This window comes from Peromyscus leucopus, chromosome 7 (assembly GCF_004664715.2).
Source record: "Peromyscus leucopus breed LL Stock chromosome 7, UCI_PerLeu_2.1, whole genome shotgun sequence".
Classification (NCBI taxonomy): domain Eukaryota; kingdom Metazoa; phylum Chordata; class Mammalia; order Rodentia; family Cricetidae; genus Peromyscus; species Peromyscus leucopus.
The window spans coordinates 84,780,384-84,800,926 of NC_051069.1; the positions used below are offsets into that span (position 1 = coordinate 84,780,384).

A 20,543-nucleotide genomic window follows, 5' to 3' on the forward strand; every position below is an offset into this window, starting at 1 on the left:
CTGACTTTGGACACTTCTCTGGCTCCCTCCCCACCCCCTCATCTTTAGGGGGTTAGTGTCACCTAGGCATCTCAGATCAGCCTTCAAAAACTCACAGCCCAGCTGGGTGTTGGTGCTTGCCTTTAATCCCAGCACTCCAGAGGCAGAAGCAGGCAGATCTCTAAATTTGAGGCTAGCCTGGTCTACAGAGTTATTAGTTCCAGGACAGCCAGGGCTACACAAAGAACTCCTGTCTTGAAAAGCCACCCCCCCACCCCAAATTAATAATAAAAATTCAATGAAGTAGTTGACAAGGAGAATTCAATAGAGTACACCCTAGTGTGATGTTTCTGAGGCAGAGGGGACTAGAACCAGAGCAGCAGATGTACAAGTGTCCTCACATGAAGACACGCAGGTATAGGTACTTACTAGTAATGGAGAACCTGGAAGAGCACTGGCCTGAGCACTTCTACTATCCCTTTCTTCTTCTTTGGAGACTGGGTCTCATGTAGCCTAAGGTGGCCTTGAGTTTACTATTTAACTGAGGATGACGTTGACCTTCTGATCCTCCTGCCTCCACCAACCAACAGAGGTTATAAGGAAGTATCCCGGCAAATGTAATGGTGAAGTGGGTGGAAGCCCAGGCGCCTGCATGCCAGGCAAGCACTGACAGCTACAGTCCCATCCTGGCCTTTCTTCTATCGTTCGCAGTAAGACACTATGTTATAGAAGAAGGTAAGTTATAGGGAAGGAAAGGAATCAGAGGCCTGAGTAAAGGCTAGCAACAATCATAGCTTTAGAGCCAGAGAAAGACAATGAATGGGTAACCAGGCAGTCAGGCATGCCACCTGAGGGAGGGAGTGCTAATCCAAGAATTAGGTGGTTTTATCCAGAGCACAGCTCCACCACAAGTAATTGGCAGACTTAAAGACAAGGAATTTTAGAATGTCTGTCAAAGTAAAACTGAAGTGGAAAATCATGGCAATAAACTAGATGGGGGCGGGGCATGGCAGTGCACGCCTTTAATCCCAGCACTCGGGAGGCAGAAGCAGACAGATCTCTGAGTTCGAGGCCAGCCTGGTCTACAGAGCGAGATCCAGGACAGCCAGAGCTACACAGAGAAAGCCTGTCTCAAACAAGCAAACGCTAGACGAGGAAGAAGGCTAGAGGAAAGAGGCTGAGATAGTAAAACCGTCAGTGAGAGCCACTAGCACAAGGTACCGGGAGGAGGCCGACATGCTGGGAAGACACAGCGGTGCTGGGAAAGCTGCTCAGGGACTGGCAACCCGGGAACCACCGTGCTGAACCACAGCTGAGAAGGGGACAAGGGGATCACGTGAATCCAAGCTTCAACTACTTACTCATTTGATTCTTGTTATATTCAGATGAATTTGGTTAAGCCAGCCAGAACAAGGAAGATGTGGGCTAGAGTACTTACTAAAGAGCACCACATACTGGTGACTCTTTAACAAACGTAAAGCGAAGACGTTAAAAATCTGACATGGGTACTATCCCAGAGACAAGAGTTCCACACTGGGCCGTGGTCAGGCAGTGGGAGGTACCATGCTCCATTTCCAGCAGCACAGAGGCACTGCTGTACAGGACACAGATTTGGCTTTAGTCTTCCAACTAACAGTGAGCTTACTTCAGACCTTCCCAGCTGTCTGTGTTTGAAAGGGGAGAATAAGATCAGAAAACAGACTAAAGATGCTGCTTCTAAAGGCGGCTGTGTGTGGCTCTGGGCTCGGCAGGAACTCTAAGCTCTCCATCTTCTAGGACAACACACTTACGCTTTAGGAACCTCTTCAGTTCTTTGGTGAACTTTTCAAAAGTAGGTTGCTCAGACATGCTGTACGTATATTCCAAGGCAGTCAGTGGTTTTGGAAAAACCATAAGTCCTAAAAAGAGACAGGGAGGATTAACAGTAAGAACTGCTCCTCTTTCCTTGGGGCCATGTGTCCACAGATACGCTGCAAACGTTACCATTATCAACAACTCTCTATTTGGATCCAATTATGAAAGACATCTAAAAGAGCTCAAATCTTTACAACTAGTTAGACAAATTAATTAGAAACAGTCCCTAAATTTTATTATTTTCAGTTAATTATAACCATCACTCCTTACTTTAAAACATGTTTTGCCAGGTCTGTGTGCCTTTAATCCCAGCACTTGGGAGGCAGAGGCAGGTGGATCTCTGTCACTTCAAGGCTACCCTGGTCTACAGAGCTAGTTTCAACAAAAAACAAACCAAACACCACAAACAAACCAACCCTGCAAATGCTGCATGCATGTGTTCGTGCGTGGGAGGGCAGGGTGGGTGAGATACGCGCACACACACATACCAGAGGACAACTTCAAGTATTCCTACTCTATCAGTTTCTACCTTGTCCTTGACCTGGGGTCTCTCCGTGAATCTAGAGCAGACCGTTTTTCTGCTCAGCTCCCTGCCTTACCCTCTCCACTGGAGTTACTGGTATAAGTGGCAATGCCTAGCTTTTACTGACTGTTGGAATCTGAACTCAGGTCCCCACGTTTACATAGCAAGTTCTCTTACCACCGAGATATGTCCCTAGCTCTGACTTGGAACTTTCTAAACTCAGGTTTCTATCAAATGCTATTTTAGGTTTTTCTGTATGCTTGCTGCTTCAGATAAACAACAAGCATCTTAGCATACCAGAATACTAGGAGTGTAAGTATCAGCCACCAGCAGGGGCACCTCTGCTCTGTCTAAGCACTTTATCATTCAAAATACAACTCTGAAAACATATCAAAGACAGCCTACTCTTTTAGTTAAAGAGTTTCCATTTAGAACCCTGTAGAAAATATTCTTCTTTCAATAAGTGTTGCTCCAGCACTCAAGTATGTTTGTTACGTATCAAATCTGAATCACAATCAGTAACAATTTCACATCAGAAGTTGATACCCATGCATTATGGAGCAAACAAAAGGCAAACATACTTGTCTATAAAGAATAACATGGCTTCCAACTTTAATGTAAACATTTCTCTTACCTAATTTGTACTAAATACACATATATGTGTTTATATATTTACTTATTTATACTGTAAAACTACAATACAACTGATATTATTATAGAACTCCGTTTTGAACACACTTTACTGTTTAGATGGTTTATACAATTACAAACAGTTTAGCATTTTCTGAAGTAGATCAGACTATGGTTGATAATAACAAAGTCATATAATTTAGATGGCAAGAAAATGAAATTTAAATTAGTGTAGGCAGAGGGCAAAAAAGTGTATTAGGTGTAAACAAAAGAAACTGGAACCACCACCAAAAGTGGCTGGGAAGTTGGTGTGGAGTGGCTGAGAAGATGGCTCAGAAGTTCACACAGGAGAAAGAATAGACAGGGTTCCTTAGCCTCAGCATGAGTTTGAGCTGATAGGTCTGCTGGGAAGGCAGGCTGTCCTGCTCAGCAGCATCCCTGGCTTTTACTAGCAACTACCACTGCAGTTCCAACAACTAACAGTGACTCTAGACATTGCCAAGTGGTCCCTGGAAGACACATCCAAATTACTAACAAAGTTCTCGAGAGCAGCTTCCCACTTTGCCCACTCTCTTTGCTAACCAGATTCTACTCCTCTGGACAGGCACGTGCTAAAAACGTGTTTATCTGGGGAATCTCATGCATGCTTTTCCTCTGGAAATGTCATCAAGACCGGTTCCTCACTAACCTCTCTTACTTTATGGAGCTCTTTTTCACTTTTGCTAACAAGTCATTATTTACTCTGCTGAAAAGGCCAGGACCAGGCTAGGGATGTAACCTGGTGCCAGAGCACTTCCTTAGCCTTTGCGGTGGGGTGGGGAGTGGTAATGAATATTATACAGTTCAGTTTCCAGTATTGCCAAACAAACACTGTCAGCTCCCTGAGGCCAGGGGCCCTGTCCTACTCCCGAGGCAGAACTAGCATTCAAAAACTGTTTCAAAAGAATAAAATCAGGTGAAGAAAATGTAGTTTAGAGCCGGTTGGTGGTGGCGCATGCCTTTAATCCCAGCACTTGGGAAGCACAGCCAGGCGGATCTCTGTGAGTTCGAGGATAGCCTGATCTACAGAGAGAGATCCAGGACAGGCACCAAAACTACCCAGAGAAACCGTGTCTCGAAAAAAACTGAAAGAAAAAAAAAAAGAAATAGAAAAAAGAAAATGTAGTTTATATAAGCAACACTTCAGGTAAGTCTATTTTTTTAGTATAACAGATTTTTAAATGACAACAGAGAATTAGGCATATAAAGAACACACTGATTTTATTCTCTCATGACGTATTTACCACTTCCATACAAGCAATTAAAACCACAAAGCATCTATTTTATAAGACTAATAGTATAACTCAAGCCAGAGCCAAAATATGTGCTTCATATGTAACTTACTGAAGGCAGTATGAAAGTGCTATAACAGTATTCGCGAAACCATACCAACTCTTCATAACGACTCCAACATTCATTTCTGCTTATTCTTGTCAAAGGATTCTAAACTTACCAGTAAGTGAAACCAGCAGGTAAGTAGGAAAGAAATCGTTCATATTCCCGAACTCTAAGGTTTAACTTCTAGATGCTGTGATTTTTAAAAGCTATGATAATGTCAACATCGTTACCTGGACTACGAATCTGGTCTCGGTATTTCGGAATCTCATCATTCAGAGTCTGGAGCATGGCCCACATTGTGAATGTGAAGAGTGCAGCCAAGAACCCATAAAAAACTAGGTAGAAGAGCAAGATCAGACCTGCAGAGAGATGAACACAAGTGAGATGCGGAGATATACACAGGGACTCACATTGGGCTATAAGGGGCAAACCAACTGTTCATTGCAAGGCTATGAACCCATGCTTTGCCATGCATGCAGCCAAGTATCCTCATATTGAGGGTACGGAGGTTGTCTAAGCAAGGAGTTATGGCAAGCAGCTGCCTGGACCCCATGAGCCCTCCCTCCTCTCATCATGTCCTTCCTGCAAAGTTTCCACTACGCATACGCTGGTTCAAGTTAGAACTTTAGCCGGGTGGCAGCAGCACACATCTTTAATTCCAGCACTGGGGAAACAAAGGCAGCAGATCTTTATGAGTTCAAGGCCAGCCTGATCTACAAAACAAGTTCTAGGACAGCCACAGCTACACAGAAAAACCTGTCCCAAAAACCAAAACCAAACAAGCAAACAAAAAAAGGAGCTTTAAAAGTCCAGCACACAGGGGAGTGTTTCCCAAGAAGAATTTCATGCCCTCAAAACTAAGATGTCTTTAGGTGGGATAGCCTCCCCCGACATACTTATATGTTTAAGTGGCAAGTTAAAAAAAAAAAATCCTCCTCTATACCTGTATTTCAGACACTTTATATACAATAAAGTTGTTAGGGTTTTGGTGGTGGTGGGGCTTTTTTTTTTTTTGGCCTTTTTTTTTTTTTAAAGCTTTTTGAGACAAGGTCTTGATATGCAGCCTTGACTAGCTTGGAACTTGCTATGAAGACCAGCTTGGTGTGAACTCAAAGACGTACCTGTTGAGTGCTGGGATTAAAGGCATATGCTACCACACCTGGCTTTGCTTTTATGCTTTAAAGGCTAAGTTGACTTAGAGAATAACCAAGAAATGTGCAGAGAAGGAAGAAAATCACAACGATGAAATTCACTGGAGTCTGGAAAACACTGGCTAAGCAGAAGGGCTGGCTCATGCAGACATGCAGAGAGAGGAGGCAAGAGCAGAAGCAGGCCCTGGGCTGCAGGAGCAAGGCCTGCAGCTGCGCTGAGAGCGCCCTGTGACAGACAATTTCAACACCCAAACTTAATCCCGCCCCTCTAACTGGGAAACACTTGCGTCTATCTCAAGCCAATGATTTGTTTTGGGAACACCAAAAATAACCAGTATTTTCCCCCTCACTTACATTCCAAGTTCTAACAGAAATAACTATCCTCAAAATTATATATCAGAAGTCTTATTTCTATTTCAATGTTTTTAAAAATGATGTGGGGGGGGGGGACTAAACAACATTCAACTCCACGAGTTGACATCTTACCAGTTTACTTTACTCCCATCTTAATATTTGCCAAAGTCCCTTCTGAGTAGAGACACGGCAGGGATTCCCAAGAGGACTCCCACAGGAACAAATTCAAAGGGCTCATAAATTTCCGTAATAATGAAAATTTGAACATATCCATCCACACCCCACAAGTTGATACACAACTTTCTTCGATTCTCAAAGAACAAGATCCCAAAACAGATTATGCCCAAAGCTAGATAAACTTTCTCAATTGCAGGCCAAGAATCCACTTCAAAGGGAGACAGTCTAATCAATTCCATGTTACTTTAGATTAGCATCCTACCCTTCCTCCCAGTTACCAGGAGATAGAGTTGAGAAGACAGAAGGAAGACAGACAGATATCACCTTCCGGCAGCATCGCTTCCCACCACCCACTTCGGTCCTGCTGCAGAAAAAGAAAAAAGAAAAAGAAAACAAACAAACAAACAAAACAAACAAAAACCTCATGGGGTGAGTCACATGCTACAGTGAGAAAAGAAACAGCCCCCGCCACCAGAAGAGGCAGCAGCGTGAGGCATTCAGCTCCAGGTGCCCGGGAAATGATAAAACCAGAGTCACCCAGCACGCAGCCTAAGGAGGTCACACTGACAGAACACAGGAAGACGGAAGGCGGCCAAGAAAGCTCGCTGGTCAGTATGGAAGAAAAGTGCTTAAGAATCACCTCAAAATGTTCTCACATTTTCCAACTTGAAATTTCCAGGAAAACCAGTATAAATGAAACTTATGATATGAACAACACAATAAAAAGTGTTAAAACTTCACATAAGGGCTAGGCAGTGGTGGCATGCGCCTTTAATCCCAGCACTTGAGAGGCAGAGGCAGGGGGATCTATGAGTTCAAGGCCAGCCTGATCTACAAATCGAGTTCCAGGGCTACACAGAGAAACCCTATCTAGGAAAAAAAAACAAAAAACCCAAAACAACAACAAAAAACAAAACAAAAAATCCACACAGCATCACCAACAAAATAACCAAAAGACACTAACATGAATTTAAAGATTCTGAAGAAATGGGGCTGGAGAGACAGCTCAGCAGTTAAAGAGCACTTGTTGATCTTGTAAAGGATCCAGGTTCAAATCACAACACCTACAATGGTGGTTCACATCCATCCTCAACTCCAGTTCCAGAAAGTACAATGCCCTCTTCTGCCCTTGAAGGGCATCAGGCAAGCTTGTGAAGCGTGCATTATGCAGGCAAAACACACATACGAGAGAGAAAAAAAAGAAGAAAGAAAAAACAAAAAAAACCCGATGAAGTATCACAGCCAGCCAGGCATGGTAAGTCACAGCTGTGATCTCAGCACAAGGGAGGCTGCAGCAGGAGGCTAGTCACAGAATGGAGGCCAGCCTGGACTACAAAGTGAGTTCTAGGACAACCAAGGTTACACAGCAGAGCCCTGCCAGAAAGAAAGAGAAGGGAAGGGGTCCAGTTTATTACTGAACAGCATTCTCTGCAAAAGCCACTCTTGCTGTACAGCATTCCCACAAACACGACCTTCTGCTCCAGGACCTGTCAGCATGGACGGACGGACGGACGGACAACTAGAAAGCCTTTCCTCTTCAGAGGGCGTGGCTGACCTCCTCCTGCTTTTTCTTTTCTTTTCTCCCATCATACTGGGGATCGAGCCCAGACCTTTATTTTTGGTCTTGAGAAGCCCAACTTTCGAACTGCACCTCCCTGGTTTCTGATGACGAGGGAGCGCTGGGACAGAGCTCCAGCTGGAGCCAGTGAGCCACGGTTACCGTGGGTCTTGCTAGTTTGCCCCGATCTAATCTAGTTCTGACTTCCACTTCTCCCTCCTGCCCCCCAAAAGAAGTTAACAGTGGCACCTAGCTAAGTATTCAGTTCACAGAAAGGAAACCTGGAAAGTCAAGGTGTTTTTGCTTTCCCATTCACTATTGTGTGCATGTGGGACTGCTGTGGCAGGCAGGACAACTCTCAGGTCCTCTTCTCCAGCATGTGGGTCTCAGGTTCCAACTCAAGAGAGTTGATAAGATAAAAGAAACATGTTTGGAATGGAACTGCAATGAGGTTTCACAGCAAACTCAAGGTTTCAAGTTTAACCTAATCAACTGCATCTACTCAAAAAAGAAAAAGAAAAAAAAAAAAGCTTACTTGAGGTCTGGTTCATGTGTTATCTACACAACTAAGAGGCAAGAAATCTGGCCAAGGTTTACCCTGTCTCACTAAAGAAACCAGTCCCAGGGGCTGGAGAGATGGCTCAGTGATTAAGAGCACTGCCTGCTCTTCCAGAGGTCCTGAGTTCAACTCCCAGCAACCACATGGTGGCTCACAGCCATCTCTAGTGGGATCTGATGCCATCTTCTGGCATAAAGTTGTACGTGCAGATAAAGCACTCATATACATAAATAATAAAATCTTGAAAGAGAGAGAGAGGGAGGGAAGGAAGGAAGGAAGGAAGAGAGAGAGAGAGAGAGAGAGAGAGAGAGAGAGAGAGAGAGAGAGAGAGAAAGAAAGAAAGAAAGAAAGAAAGAAAGAAAGAAAGAAAGAAGGAAAGAAAGAAAGAAAGGAAGAAGCAAACAAACAAACCAGTCCCATCCCACCCTACCACTCTGGTTCAGCTCTAACTGTAAAATGTAGCCCTGCCACCAGGTGAATACAGGCCTCAGATGCTCCACTGGAATGAGTACACAGGAGGAGGCTGGGGCCCAGCAATATCTTGGAAATACTTTTCTCCTTAGCCCTCAGCTTCCATTCCTTGCTAGAAAATCCCAACAGAACTCAGGAGAGCTGTATTTGGGATTTTGAGTCATAAAGCAAGCACACAGGTCCAGGAGGGATGCAGGGTTTCTATCAGGTCCTGGGGTCAGGGCAAGCCTCCAGCACATCTGTTCCATACCCTGGGGGCCCCCCAAATACAGCTTAGTGTGTACTGGGGTCTCATCTTTTAGTGAGGCTTGACTGAATCCTAGGCTGCTCAAGGGACTCAATTAACAACCCCTTCTTCCTTCCCTGGAAGTCAACAGAGTTCAATGTCCCTAAACCATTGGATCCTTGGGTGGCCTTTCAGGTAACCAGCCCTCATCCTGCAGCCAGGGATCTCACTTAAATTCTTTATCAGCATAACCAAGACTATCACCCAGAAAATCCCAGGGTTTTAAAGATCATACCAGAAACCTAGGATAAAGACCAAGTTCTTCAACATACACCACCAGCCTGTGTCAGAGGCCTGGACAAAAGTATAGCAGTGAAGTGGAGTCAGCCTGGGCTACTGTGTGAGGCCCTGGCTCAGAAAGACAGAGCCGAAACAGAAGCAGCCCTGAGTACACACCCTCTAGTTACCCACAGGCACCTGACATGAAAGACAGCTCAGAGGATTCTGTGGCCTGAAACTTTCACCTGATAAATAACCACTCTGTTTATAGTTTTAATTGTTTTAAGGCAGCAGCAAGTATTCTTTAAAAAAAGTAATTCTGGCCGGGCGGTGGTGGCACACGCCTTTAATCCCAGCACTCGGGAGGCAGAGCCAGGCGGATCTCTGTGAGTTTGAGGCCAGCCTGGGCTACCAAGTGAGTTCCAGGAAAGGCGCAAAGCTACACAAGAGAAACCCTGTCTCAAAAAAAAAAAAAAAAAAAAAAAGATTAAAAATTCAGATACACTAATTTTTTAAAATTAGTGTGGTGCACAGAATTACTTTTTTTTTGTTTTGTTTTGTTTTGTTTTGTTTTTTCAAGACAGGGTTTCTCTGTGTAGCTTTGCGACTTTCCTGGAACTCACTTGGTAGCCCAGGCTGGCCTCGAACTCACAGAGATCCGCCTGCCTCTGCCTCCCGAGTGCTGGGATTAAAGGCGTGCGCCACCACTGCCCGGCCAATTTTTAATCTTTTATTCTGACAGTGTCATACATGTTCACTTTGTATCCTCCCCCTCCCCATGTCTTCTCTTTCATTTATTTTATTGTAGTGCAGCCTGCTGCAATACTGACCATCTTGTGAGGCTTTGTGCGAGTTATTAGAATTCAAACAACAACAAATTAGGAAAAAAGAAAAAAACAAACATAAAACTAGAATGTTACTAGTATATGGTTTGCACCGACATTCAAATGTACTATGTAGTTTAACTGTTTCTAGTTATGTCCAGATTTATACAACTTGACCACAAAACATTTCAGAATATTTTAAACAAGATCTATCTCCTACCTACTCCATACTTATCTTCATTCTTTGTCCTCTACCTCACCAGGTTCCTGCAATCACAAATTTTTTAACCTATTTTCTAAATATGTTACATAAACAGAGATGTCTTCTTTTATATCTAAACATGTATGAGCATTTCAGCCCTTTCTGTGGCTGAAATTGTATTGATATACATTTCACTGACCTTTGAGCTACCATTACAAACTAGGCTAGAATATTCCCGAAATACTCTTAGGTATTTATCTCTGTGTTGAACTGTTGGGTCTCATGTACTTCTGAGCTTAGTGAGGTCCCCGCCCCTGCTGTTGTGGATCAGACCAAGGACCCTGTGGTGCTGGTAAGCACTCTATAGTTGAGCTATATCTTCAGTCCTGTTTAGCATTTTGATTTACTGATTTGCAGTGCTGGGGACTGATGTCAGGGCCTTGTGCGTGCTTGGTTACATGACGCCCCGACTCAAGTTAAAAGAGACAGTGTTAGAGCTAGGAACCTCCACGACTTTGTGTGGGTTCAAATTCTGCAGTACTGTTCTTGCTTTATGTATATATATATATGAATATGTAGATAGCCCCACCATCATGAATAAAGACTCAATGTACCTTTGCCAGATGTCCAGAAATTGAGTGATAACAAGGACAGCAAGTATTTTTCAAACACAACCAAGTTGCCTAAGATACACAGAACTGGGCTGGAGAGATGGCTCAGTGGTTAAGAGCACTGGCTGCTCTTCCAGAGGACCCAGGTTCAATTCTCAGCACCCACATGGCAGCTCATGCCTATGTGTAACTCCAGGATCCAACCCACTCACACAGAAATACATTCAGGAAAACCACCAATGTATACAAAATAAAAATAAATAAATTAAAAAAAAAAGATACACAGAACTTTGTAGTCAAAAAACACATTCTTCAAATCTAAGAGCATTTGCCCACAAATTAGCCATGAACTAAATGAAAAAAAAAAAGTGGGCTAGAGGTATAGCTCAGTGATAAACTCCTCTCAGCAGGTGTGAGGCCCTGGCGTTCAATCCCTGGTATCTCTTGTACCCCCAGAAAACTATTTTTTAAATGTTTAATTAAAAAACAGGCAGGTACAGTAGCACATGTCTGTAATCCCAGCACTTAAGAAGCTGAGGCAGGAAGATCAGGAGTTCAAGGCCATTCTTGGCTACATAGTTTGAGGCCAACCAAGGCTACATATGATCTTGTTTCAAAAAAAAAAAAATAAACCAGGCATGGTGGCGCACGCCTTTGATCCCAGCACTTAGGAGGCAGAGGCAGGCGGGAATCTCTGTTAGTTCAGGACAACCTGGTTTACAGAGTGAGTTCCAGGACAGCCAGGACTGTTACACAGAGAAACCCTGGCTCAAAAAAAAAAAAAGAAAGAAAGAAAGAAAGAAAATGGTCTCTGAAATAACCATTGAGCCAAAATTTTTATTTTATTATTTTTTTTTTTTAAAGAAAAACTGGGCTGTGGATACAGCTCAATAGCAAAACATTTGCTTTTTGTGCCCTAGATTCAATACTATTAAACAAAACACAGAAAGGGCTGATAGGGTAGGCCAGCAGGTAAAGACACCTAGCACCACACCTGACCACCTCAATTCATCCCCAGAACCTGTACAGTGGAAGAAGAAATGAGTCCTCTCACTTTCATCCCCACATTATGATGTGCAACATTTTATTTACATGTGCAAAGTAAATAAGTGTAATAAAAAATAAAACACTGTAAAATACTGAAATAGAATATCAAAATGATGTAGTCAAATCAGAAACCAAAGAAAAACCTATACTCTAAGTGTATTCACTAGAGCTGGAGACAGTTCAGCATGAACTCCTCACTCTTCCAGATGACTCAAGTTCAATTCCCAGCACCCACAGCAGGTAGTCACAACCTCTTCCAACTCTAACTCCGGAGTATCTGATGCCTCGGATTTGTGCTGGCACCTACACTCACTTGTATACCCCCCCCCATACATATTAAAACACATTTTAAAAAAATAGATTGACTTTTCAAAAGAGATGAACAAATGTCAGGTTTTCAGTTAGTTGAAGAGTAACTGGGGCTGGGGACATAGCTTAGATTTTAGAGTACTTGCCTAGCACACATGAAGTCCAGGGTTCAATTCCTAGCACAGCATGAAACTAGGTGTGATGGCAGAGGCCTGTAATCCAGCACTCTGAAGGAAGGAGGATGAGAAGCTCAGTTACTGTAAGGAAATTTGTTGCAACTCTGTGGGTTTGGTGCTATCTAGGCTATTTTTAGTTCCAGACAACCTGGGCTATAAGACCTTGCTTAGGTTAGACTTAAGGCCTTACGACTTAGGGTAGAAACACCAGAGTAAAGCCTGGGCTACACATGAACCCCTGTCTCAAAAACACCCAAAAGAGAAACTGATGAGAAAGCACAGCAGTTAAGGGCACCAGCCCCCACATGGCAGCTCCAATGCCCTCTTCTGGCCTCTTTAGGCACACACACAATGCACACAAATGCATGCAGGCAAAACACATACATCTAAAATAATAAACAAGATGGAGTAAGCTGGGCACAGGAGCTGCCCCATGCTATCACTTGGTAGAATGGGGCAGACAAACTGAGTTTTGGGTCAGCCTGGTCTGCACAACCAGTTCCAGATCGGCCAGGGCTACATAGTGAGACCTTGTCTCTAAACAACGGTGAGGATCTAGTTCAGTAGTACAGCACTTACCTAGCATGCACAAAACTAAGTTTAATTTCCAACAATGAACACGCACACTAAATGTAGACTAAAAAATAGAATTAAAATATTTAAAAAGAATAAAGAAAAGCACAAACAGCTACAAAAATATACAAAGGCAGTAACAACAGCACAGGTCTGGGAAGGTAGCTCAATCAGTAAGTGTTCAAATCTCTAGTATGCATGTGAAAAGCTGGGCACTGATGCTCCTGCCTGTGTTTCCAGCACTGGAAGCAGAGAGAGGCAGATACCCAGAGCTCATTGGCTACCCAGTCAGCCTACCTAGCCAAGACATGAGCTTCTAGTTCATCACAGACCCCATGTCTCAAGGCAGTAACGGGGAAAGTAGCAAGGGAAGACTCCGACATTCTGCTCTGGCTTCCAAATGCACTCATGGGGCGCACACACTCACATGGATACAGCACTCATAAAGGTTGTTGCAGGAGCTGCAGGGGTTTGAAATCCCAGCACTGTGGTGAGGTGGAGCGGGGCAGAACCCTGGGGCTCACTTGGCTGGCCATCACAATCTACTTGTTGGGCTACAGGTCAGTGAGAAGCAGCTCATGAGGAACAAGGTGGGGGCTGGCAGGACAGCTCAATGGGTGAAACGCTTGCCTTGAGAGTCTTACAACCTGAGTTCAATCCTCAGAGCCCACAGTGGAAAGAGAGCCAACTCAACAAGGGTGCCCTCTCACCATCACATGCAGACACAAACACTAAATAACTTAGAAAAGCAATCTATAAATCTGTACACTAGGGAATTGTATGCAGTTGTTCAGAAGAATTAAACAAATCTGCATATACTGGTACTGAAACACAGCAAGACATGGTAGATAGAAAAAAAAAAGAAAAAAAGAAAAAAAAAATCCCAAACTGTCTTTTCATATAAAAGTAGAAAAGAAAGCGCTGATGGGAAACTGTAATTTTTTTTAAAAAATTATTTTTATGTGCTGGAGAGATGCCTCAGCAGTTAAGAGCACTGGCTGCTCTTCCAGAGGTCCTGAGTTCAATTCCCAGCACCCACATGGTGGCTCACAACCATCCATAATGAGATCTGGTGCCCTCTTCTGGCCTGCAAGCATATATGTAGGCAGAACACTGTAAACATAATAAATAAATAAATCTTTAAAAAATTGTTTTTATTTCTTATGCATATTGGTGTTTGCTTGCATGTCTGGGTGAGGGTGTCAGATCTTGGAGTTACACAGTTGTGAGCTGCCATGTGGTGCTGGGAATTGAACCGGGGTCCTCTGGAAGAGCAGCCGGTGAGTGCTCTTAACCACAGAGCCATCTCTCCAGTCCTGAAAACTGGAATTTCTGTAGGAAACAGACTGGTGATGCCATTTCAATCAGTATTACTTACAAATAAATGCACAGGCAAGTTGAATGAAATTTAACAGTGATCACCCAGAAGCCCACTCAGTCTACAGTTACCATTTTACCTTCCTGTGTCGGGTTTCTGAATGCAGTTCAAACAGCAGGTGTCAATGTCCTTCACCCCCAAACCATACAGCATCCTACTAGCTAAAGTTGAGGGGCAAGTTTGCATTAAAAAAACCAGATTAATCTCCAACAGATCATTTGACAAAATCCGTTCATCTTTGTAATCCCAACTCCTACCAAAGACAGAACCTCACACCATCACAGTAGATCTCTATTCCCCCTGCTCTAAATGCGGCCATCATTCTGGACATTTCCACCGCATGCAAATGAAATCATGTAGTATGTACTTTCTTCAGTGAAGCGTTCCCAATCATATTACGAGGGTGTTTGTTTGTTTGCTTGTTTTTTAAAATACACGGTCTTATGATGTAGCTCTGGCTGGTCTAGCAATCCCTATGTATACCAGGCTAGCCTCAAACTGCCAACTGCTGGGATCAGAGGCATGTGCCACCACACTCAGCATTATCCATCATCCACGTGTGGCCCTTAATACATTTTTCTTTCTTTCTTTTTTTTTTTTTTTTTTTTTTTTTTTTTTTTTCCGAGACAAGGTTTCTATGTGTAGCTTTGCGCCTTTCCTGGAACTCGCTTTGGAGACCAGGCTGGCCTCAAACTCACAGAGATCCGCCTGGTTCTGCCTCCTGAGTGCTGGGATTAAAGGCGTGTGCCACCACCGCCCGGCCCTTAATACATTTCTTACAGCTGAGTCGTCTTCCACTGGGTAGACACACCAGTTTGTCTGTCTGTTCTCCCACTGGTGGACACTGGGGCTGTTTCCAGTTTAGAGCTATTATGAAGAGAACTACTATGCACATTCTTGTACAAGTGTTTTTGTGGACATGTTTTCATTTCTCTTGGGTAAACACATAGGAGAACTGCTGGGTTGGGATGTAAGTGTGTATTTGCTTTTATAAGAAGCTGACAGACTTCTACCCAAAATAGATACATCAAACATCACATGTTTAAAAGCACCAACACAAATAATAAATAGTGATTGCCCAGAGAAGCAATGGATCTACTGATATCTACTTGTAAAATTGCAAACAAGTGTGTTATCTCTGTTACATGAGAATAGGAAACCCAAGAATCTATATGCCATTCAGACCAGTTCACGATTGTTTTTTCCTTCCTTGCCTTCTTTTGGGAATAGAGGGGGTTGAGGCAGCCTCATACAGCTCGGGCTGGCCTCAAACTATGCTGTGTAGCAAAGACTGGCCTTGAACTTCTGGTTCTCCTGCTCCATGTCCCAGTTGCTAGGATTGATTACAGGTGTGCACTACTGAGTCTGGCCCACTTCACTATTTCTTGAGTCAGTCCACAAGGACTACTTTTTTTTTTTTTTTTAATTTATTTATTATGTATACAGTGTTCTGCCCGCATGTATGCCTGCAGGCCAGAAGAGGGCACCAGATCTCATTACTGATGGCAGTGAGCCACCATGTGGTTGCTGGGACTTGAACTCAGGACCTTTGGAAGAACAGCCAGTGCGCCTAACCTCTGAGCCCTCTCTCCAGCCCCCCACAACGACTACTTTTAAGTCTAGAGTCAACAGTTGCAACTCGTTTTTGTAATCAATACAGACTCACACAACTGTCATCCACTTGGAGTGCCAGTAAAGCTCCAACAGGCACTGTACAGTCAGCAAAGCCTACAATACTCATCTGGTCCTTCAATGTTTGCTGCATTCAGACAGGCTTCATACAGTGACATCTGTAATTACATACCCTTTCCTCTTTACAGAGGCCCAGAGGCTTTTCAAAGAGAAATCTAAGCTTAGATACAAATGTGGAACTGGAATTTAGGTCTGTATTCTATCCCAGCCTGATCATCTTCTTAGTGGACTTCTGAAAGACATCAAGTTATATACATGCGCATAGGTTCACCCTTATTATGACACTTGAAACTTCAAAATCAGTGCAAAACTTAGTGGAACACAGAGTAATCTGGCTGACTGAATTACAACTTTTTGTACAACAAATGCCATCAAACTTTCAATATACAGCTAAAGCAACTAACTCAAAACCCTCAATTTTACTTCAAGGACTAAATGAATCACAAGCTAAAACATTGCTCGTCCCAAAACACACACTACTAGATGCTACAGGGATATAATTGCAGGTGAAAATCCTGCATTATGGAATACACACACCAGGTTAAGATATTATGAGAAATAAGTGATATTATTTTCACTTAGAGTACATCAGAAGGCTTGTGGCAGATCTGACATGCAAAAGAAGTCCAACAGGGAGAATTAATACGAAGAGAATGAACAGCATGGAGAAAGGAATAAGCTGGTCATTCCAGACCATGGAGGCCTCGAGAGCAGTGCAGACTATCACAAAGAGATAAGTGTCAGACCACAGGAAGATCTCTGCTAGGCAGCAGGCTTATAATAATAAAAAAATCCTATGACTAGACAGACATGTAGTCCTCGGATCCTGATACAACGACACTAAGGCTGTGAGGATACACCGCACAAGGAAGCACACACAGTCCTTTGTGCCTGTAATCTAGCACTAGCACTTTGGAAGCTAAGGCAGTCGCAGGACTGCCTCAAGTTCAAGTCTTCATAGTAAAACTGTCTTTAAACGAGACAGCTTAGTGAGTAAAAGCATCTGCTACCAAGAGGACCCTGGGACCCACAACGGTAGGAGATCAACTCTAACAAGTTGTCTTGAGACCTCTACACATGCACAGTTGAAACATTTACATGTGCGTGTGTATACACACACACACAAATATATATATGTATATATACATATATATATAATTAACAAATAGGAAAAATGAAACGTGGATACTTAATATATTAACTAAGCTTTAAAAAGATAAAGTCATTCTCTTTAAACATAGAATGACAAAAATCAGCTATCTATATTTTAAGTATTATAAGCTTTAAACTTTTATTTACATATAGGAGAAGAGACTATTAGAATGTTAACAGCAACTACATGAAATGGTCAGAGAACAGCAGTATTTCTACTTAAAATAAATACAATACAAATATCAGAAAACAATAAATTTATCTTTCAAAAGTAAATGTTTTGGGGGCTGGAGAGATGGCTCAGCAATTAAGAGCACTGACTGCTCTTCCAGAAGTCCTGGGTTTGAATCCTAGCAGTCTCATGGTAGCTCATAACCATCTATACATAACTCCAGTCCAAGGGGATTGGACAGCCTCCTCTGACCTCTGAGGGTACCAAGCACACACAGGGTGCAGAGGTAGGCATGCAGGCAAAACACTCACACACATACAAATAAATAAAATCTTAAAAAAAAGTAAAAACAGTAAACCTTAAAAAAGTAACTGTTTTTTCTTTTACACAATCAGTGCTTATATAACTAGTCCTTAATCAAATGTAATAATAAACCATTGCAAAATCGTTACTGTAGGTAGGTCTTTGTTTCGTTTTTCTAAGGCAGAGTCTCACTATGGTGCCCTGGCTGTCCTTGAACTCAATATATAAACTAGGATGGCCTGGAACTTACAGCAATCCTCCTGCCTCTACTTCATAATTCCATCTTCAATCTCCAAATGATGAAATTACAGATGTGGACTGTCATGTTGACCTATTAACTAGTTTAAAAAATAAAATAAAAGCTACCTATTAGTACAAGTTTAATTCTGATAAATTTTCAGAAATCTACTTTAAGGGAGGAGGAAAAAGCAAACAAACCATTTGGGAGTGAGGTTCTTTAATAACATTAAAATACATGCGTTACAATGGTCCTGTGACCTCTTTCCTTCCCTCCCATCCACTACAGGTCTACTTCCTGCACAGTCCAGGAGTGACGTCTTAGTCCTGCTGGTGACAGTTCAGTACATGCCCTGATCTGGGGCTGCCCCTCCCCCACCGTCCTGCATTTATAACCTGAACACAAGGTAAGGTAAGGTAAGGCTTGTAATTTTTCAAAAGTGCCCATATCTGTAAAATTTCACAAATGTCTTACTCACTAGACAAAGACAACCACCTTATAAAGCTACAGAATACTGGAATGATAAACACACTTGCCTTCTCCTACAGCTAGACACTACCATTAGATGGAATCTATTCTCCTGTGCAGAACATTTGCTAAGGTCTGACCCAGAATGGAAGCAAGTAGTTGCCAAAATGGCATTCCATGGATCTACAATGACAGAGTAGGCATATGGACACATGCAGTCGGCTAGTTATGGACCAGAATTTATGTGACTACGCTTAGTAATCAGAATCTTGAGTTCTAAGTCAATATTAATTTACAACACTGATCAATAGACAAACAAAATAAGATAATGGACTCCAAAGAATGCCCCAAGTGTATCTTTAATGATACCATGCCGGGCATAACTTACAAAACAAAACCTCTGATCTAGGATTCTGTCCTCTCACTAAGTGACTTTTCTCACCTAAGTCTTGTGTACAATTCCTGCTGGAAACATATTTCTTACATCACAGTATTTGTTTTTTTTTTTTATTTTTTTTTATTTTTTCGAGACAGGGTTTCTGTGTGTAGTTTTGCGCCTTTCCTGAACTCCCTCTGTAGTTCAGGCTGGCCTCGAACTCACAGAGATCCGCCTGCCTCTGCCTCCCGAGTGCTGGGATTAAAGGTGTGCGCTACCACCGCTGGCTTACATCACAGTATTTGGTACCTGATGTAAATTTATTTTTTACAGTGTATCTATACACACAATATACAGAAACAATAATAAACAACTCTTCCTTAGGTATGTTTTTTGCTACTATATGCCATAATTACATGTTACTTGTAAACCAGATGTGGTAACCAATGCCTATAATCCCAGACTCAGGAAGTGGAGGTGGGAGAGCTCGCAGGACTCCAAACAACCAAACAAATTTATCTGCAACACACGGTACACTGCCTACCTTAACACTACATTAGCTCTCATTGTGTCTAATTCACAAGCTTATTTAATGTCTGCAGAATCAGGCACCAGGCACCAACATTTCTTGTTCTGTTTTGTCAGAAATGGCAATACTTATTCCTGCTGTGTGCTTACTGTTCAGTTTCAGAAACAAACACTAGGTATACCTCAATCCCCACACTGCCTCTGCTTTACAGGGCTGTTAGGGAAACTAACTGAGGTGTATGCAGGCATTCTGAGACTGCTGTAACCCAGTGTGCAAGATTATCAAGTAAATACACAGGGCAGCAGCTACTCAAAAACTTCAGACAGCTGTTTTCAATATGGTAATGTGATGCAACAAGCAAAAAAATTCATTTTCTAAAATATTTACAGCAAAAGTACAGACAGGGTTCCTCTGTGTAACAACTCTGGCTGTCCTGGAACTCACAGAAATCCTCCTGCCTCTGCCTCCCAGGATTAAAGGCGTGCGCCACCACAACTGGCATAAAATTATTTTAAATATAAGATTTTTAAAATATCTAACATACTTTGTAAAAGGAAACACCTCAGATCAAGATGGAACATGCTGCAGACCTAAGTATAATAAAACCAGAAAACTATGGACATCTTTATAAAATCTTGGAAGGGAGGTCTTTATACAAAACAGACTGAGCAACTTTACAAAGTAAAAAAAAAAAAAAAAAAAAAAATCGCCGTTTTTCTTTACAACCACCTACATACATTAAATTTATGATAAATATTTGCCCACATAAAGAGTTTTTTTTTTCCAAGAATAAAAAAGCTATTACCAGAAAATGTAAAAGCAATCACAAAGTTAAGAATAGCTTCAGCTTGGAAGATAAAACACCATCACACCCTCACTGGTGGGAATATACTCAGACAAATTTCCAGGAAGGCACCAATGACAACATGTTTTCAAACTCTCAAATTTGTATGAGCAGCCTAGAAATCCTATCAGTTTCAACAGATTCCAAGGAGGGGGGCAGGGGATGAAGGATGGACCAGTACATATAGTGGGGAAAAAGGATATTTATACAGTGGGATACCAGTCAAGTAAATAAATTAATAAAAATGGTGATATAGATCATTTTAACATAGGAAGGTGTTTACAAATACTTAGACGATTATATGGTTATGATCTCTTTTGGCTTAAAGCAAACAAACAAAAAATCATACAAACTGCGAAAAGACCTACCAGAATGTTAATGGTGGATCAGGCAGCTGGCTCACACAGGGCTTCGATGACTTTAAGTAAAAAGCACCCTCTTAGCAGACAGCCCCATAGGCACCTACCTGTCCAAACCTCGGTAAAGCCAGAGTGTAGGAGCCCTTCTCCAA

At 42.4% G+C, this 20,543-nt stretch overlaps 1 protein-coding gene across 1 annotated transcript in view; it reads right to left on the reverse strand.

Moving 5' to 3' along the window:
* Atp1b3 (ATPase Na+/K+ transporting subunit beta 3) overlaps positions 1-20,543 on the reverse strand; it is a 34,592-nt gene that overhangs the window by 11,802 nt on the left and 2,247 nt on the right. Inside the window, exons 2-3 of the mRNA XM_028866028.2 lie at positions 4,594-4,722; positions 1,770-1,877 (exon numbers count right to left, since the gene is read on the reverse strand). Of these exons, the coding sequence (XP_028721861.1) occupies positions 1,770-1,877; positions 4,594-4,722 (237 nt within the window). The remainder of the gene's footprint in view (positions 1-1,769; positions 1,878-4,593; positions 4,723-20,543) is intronic.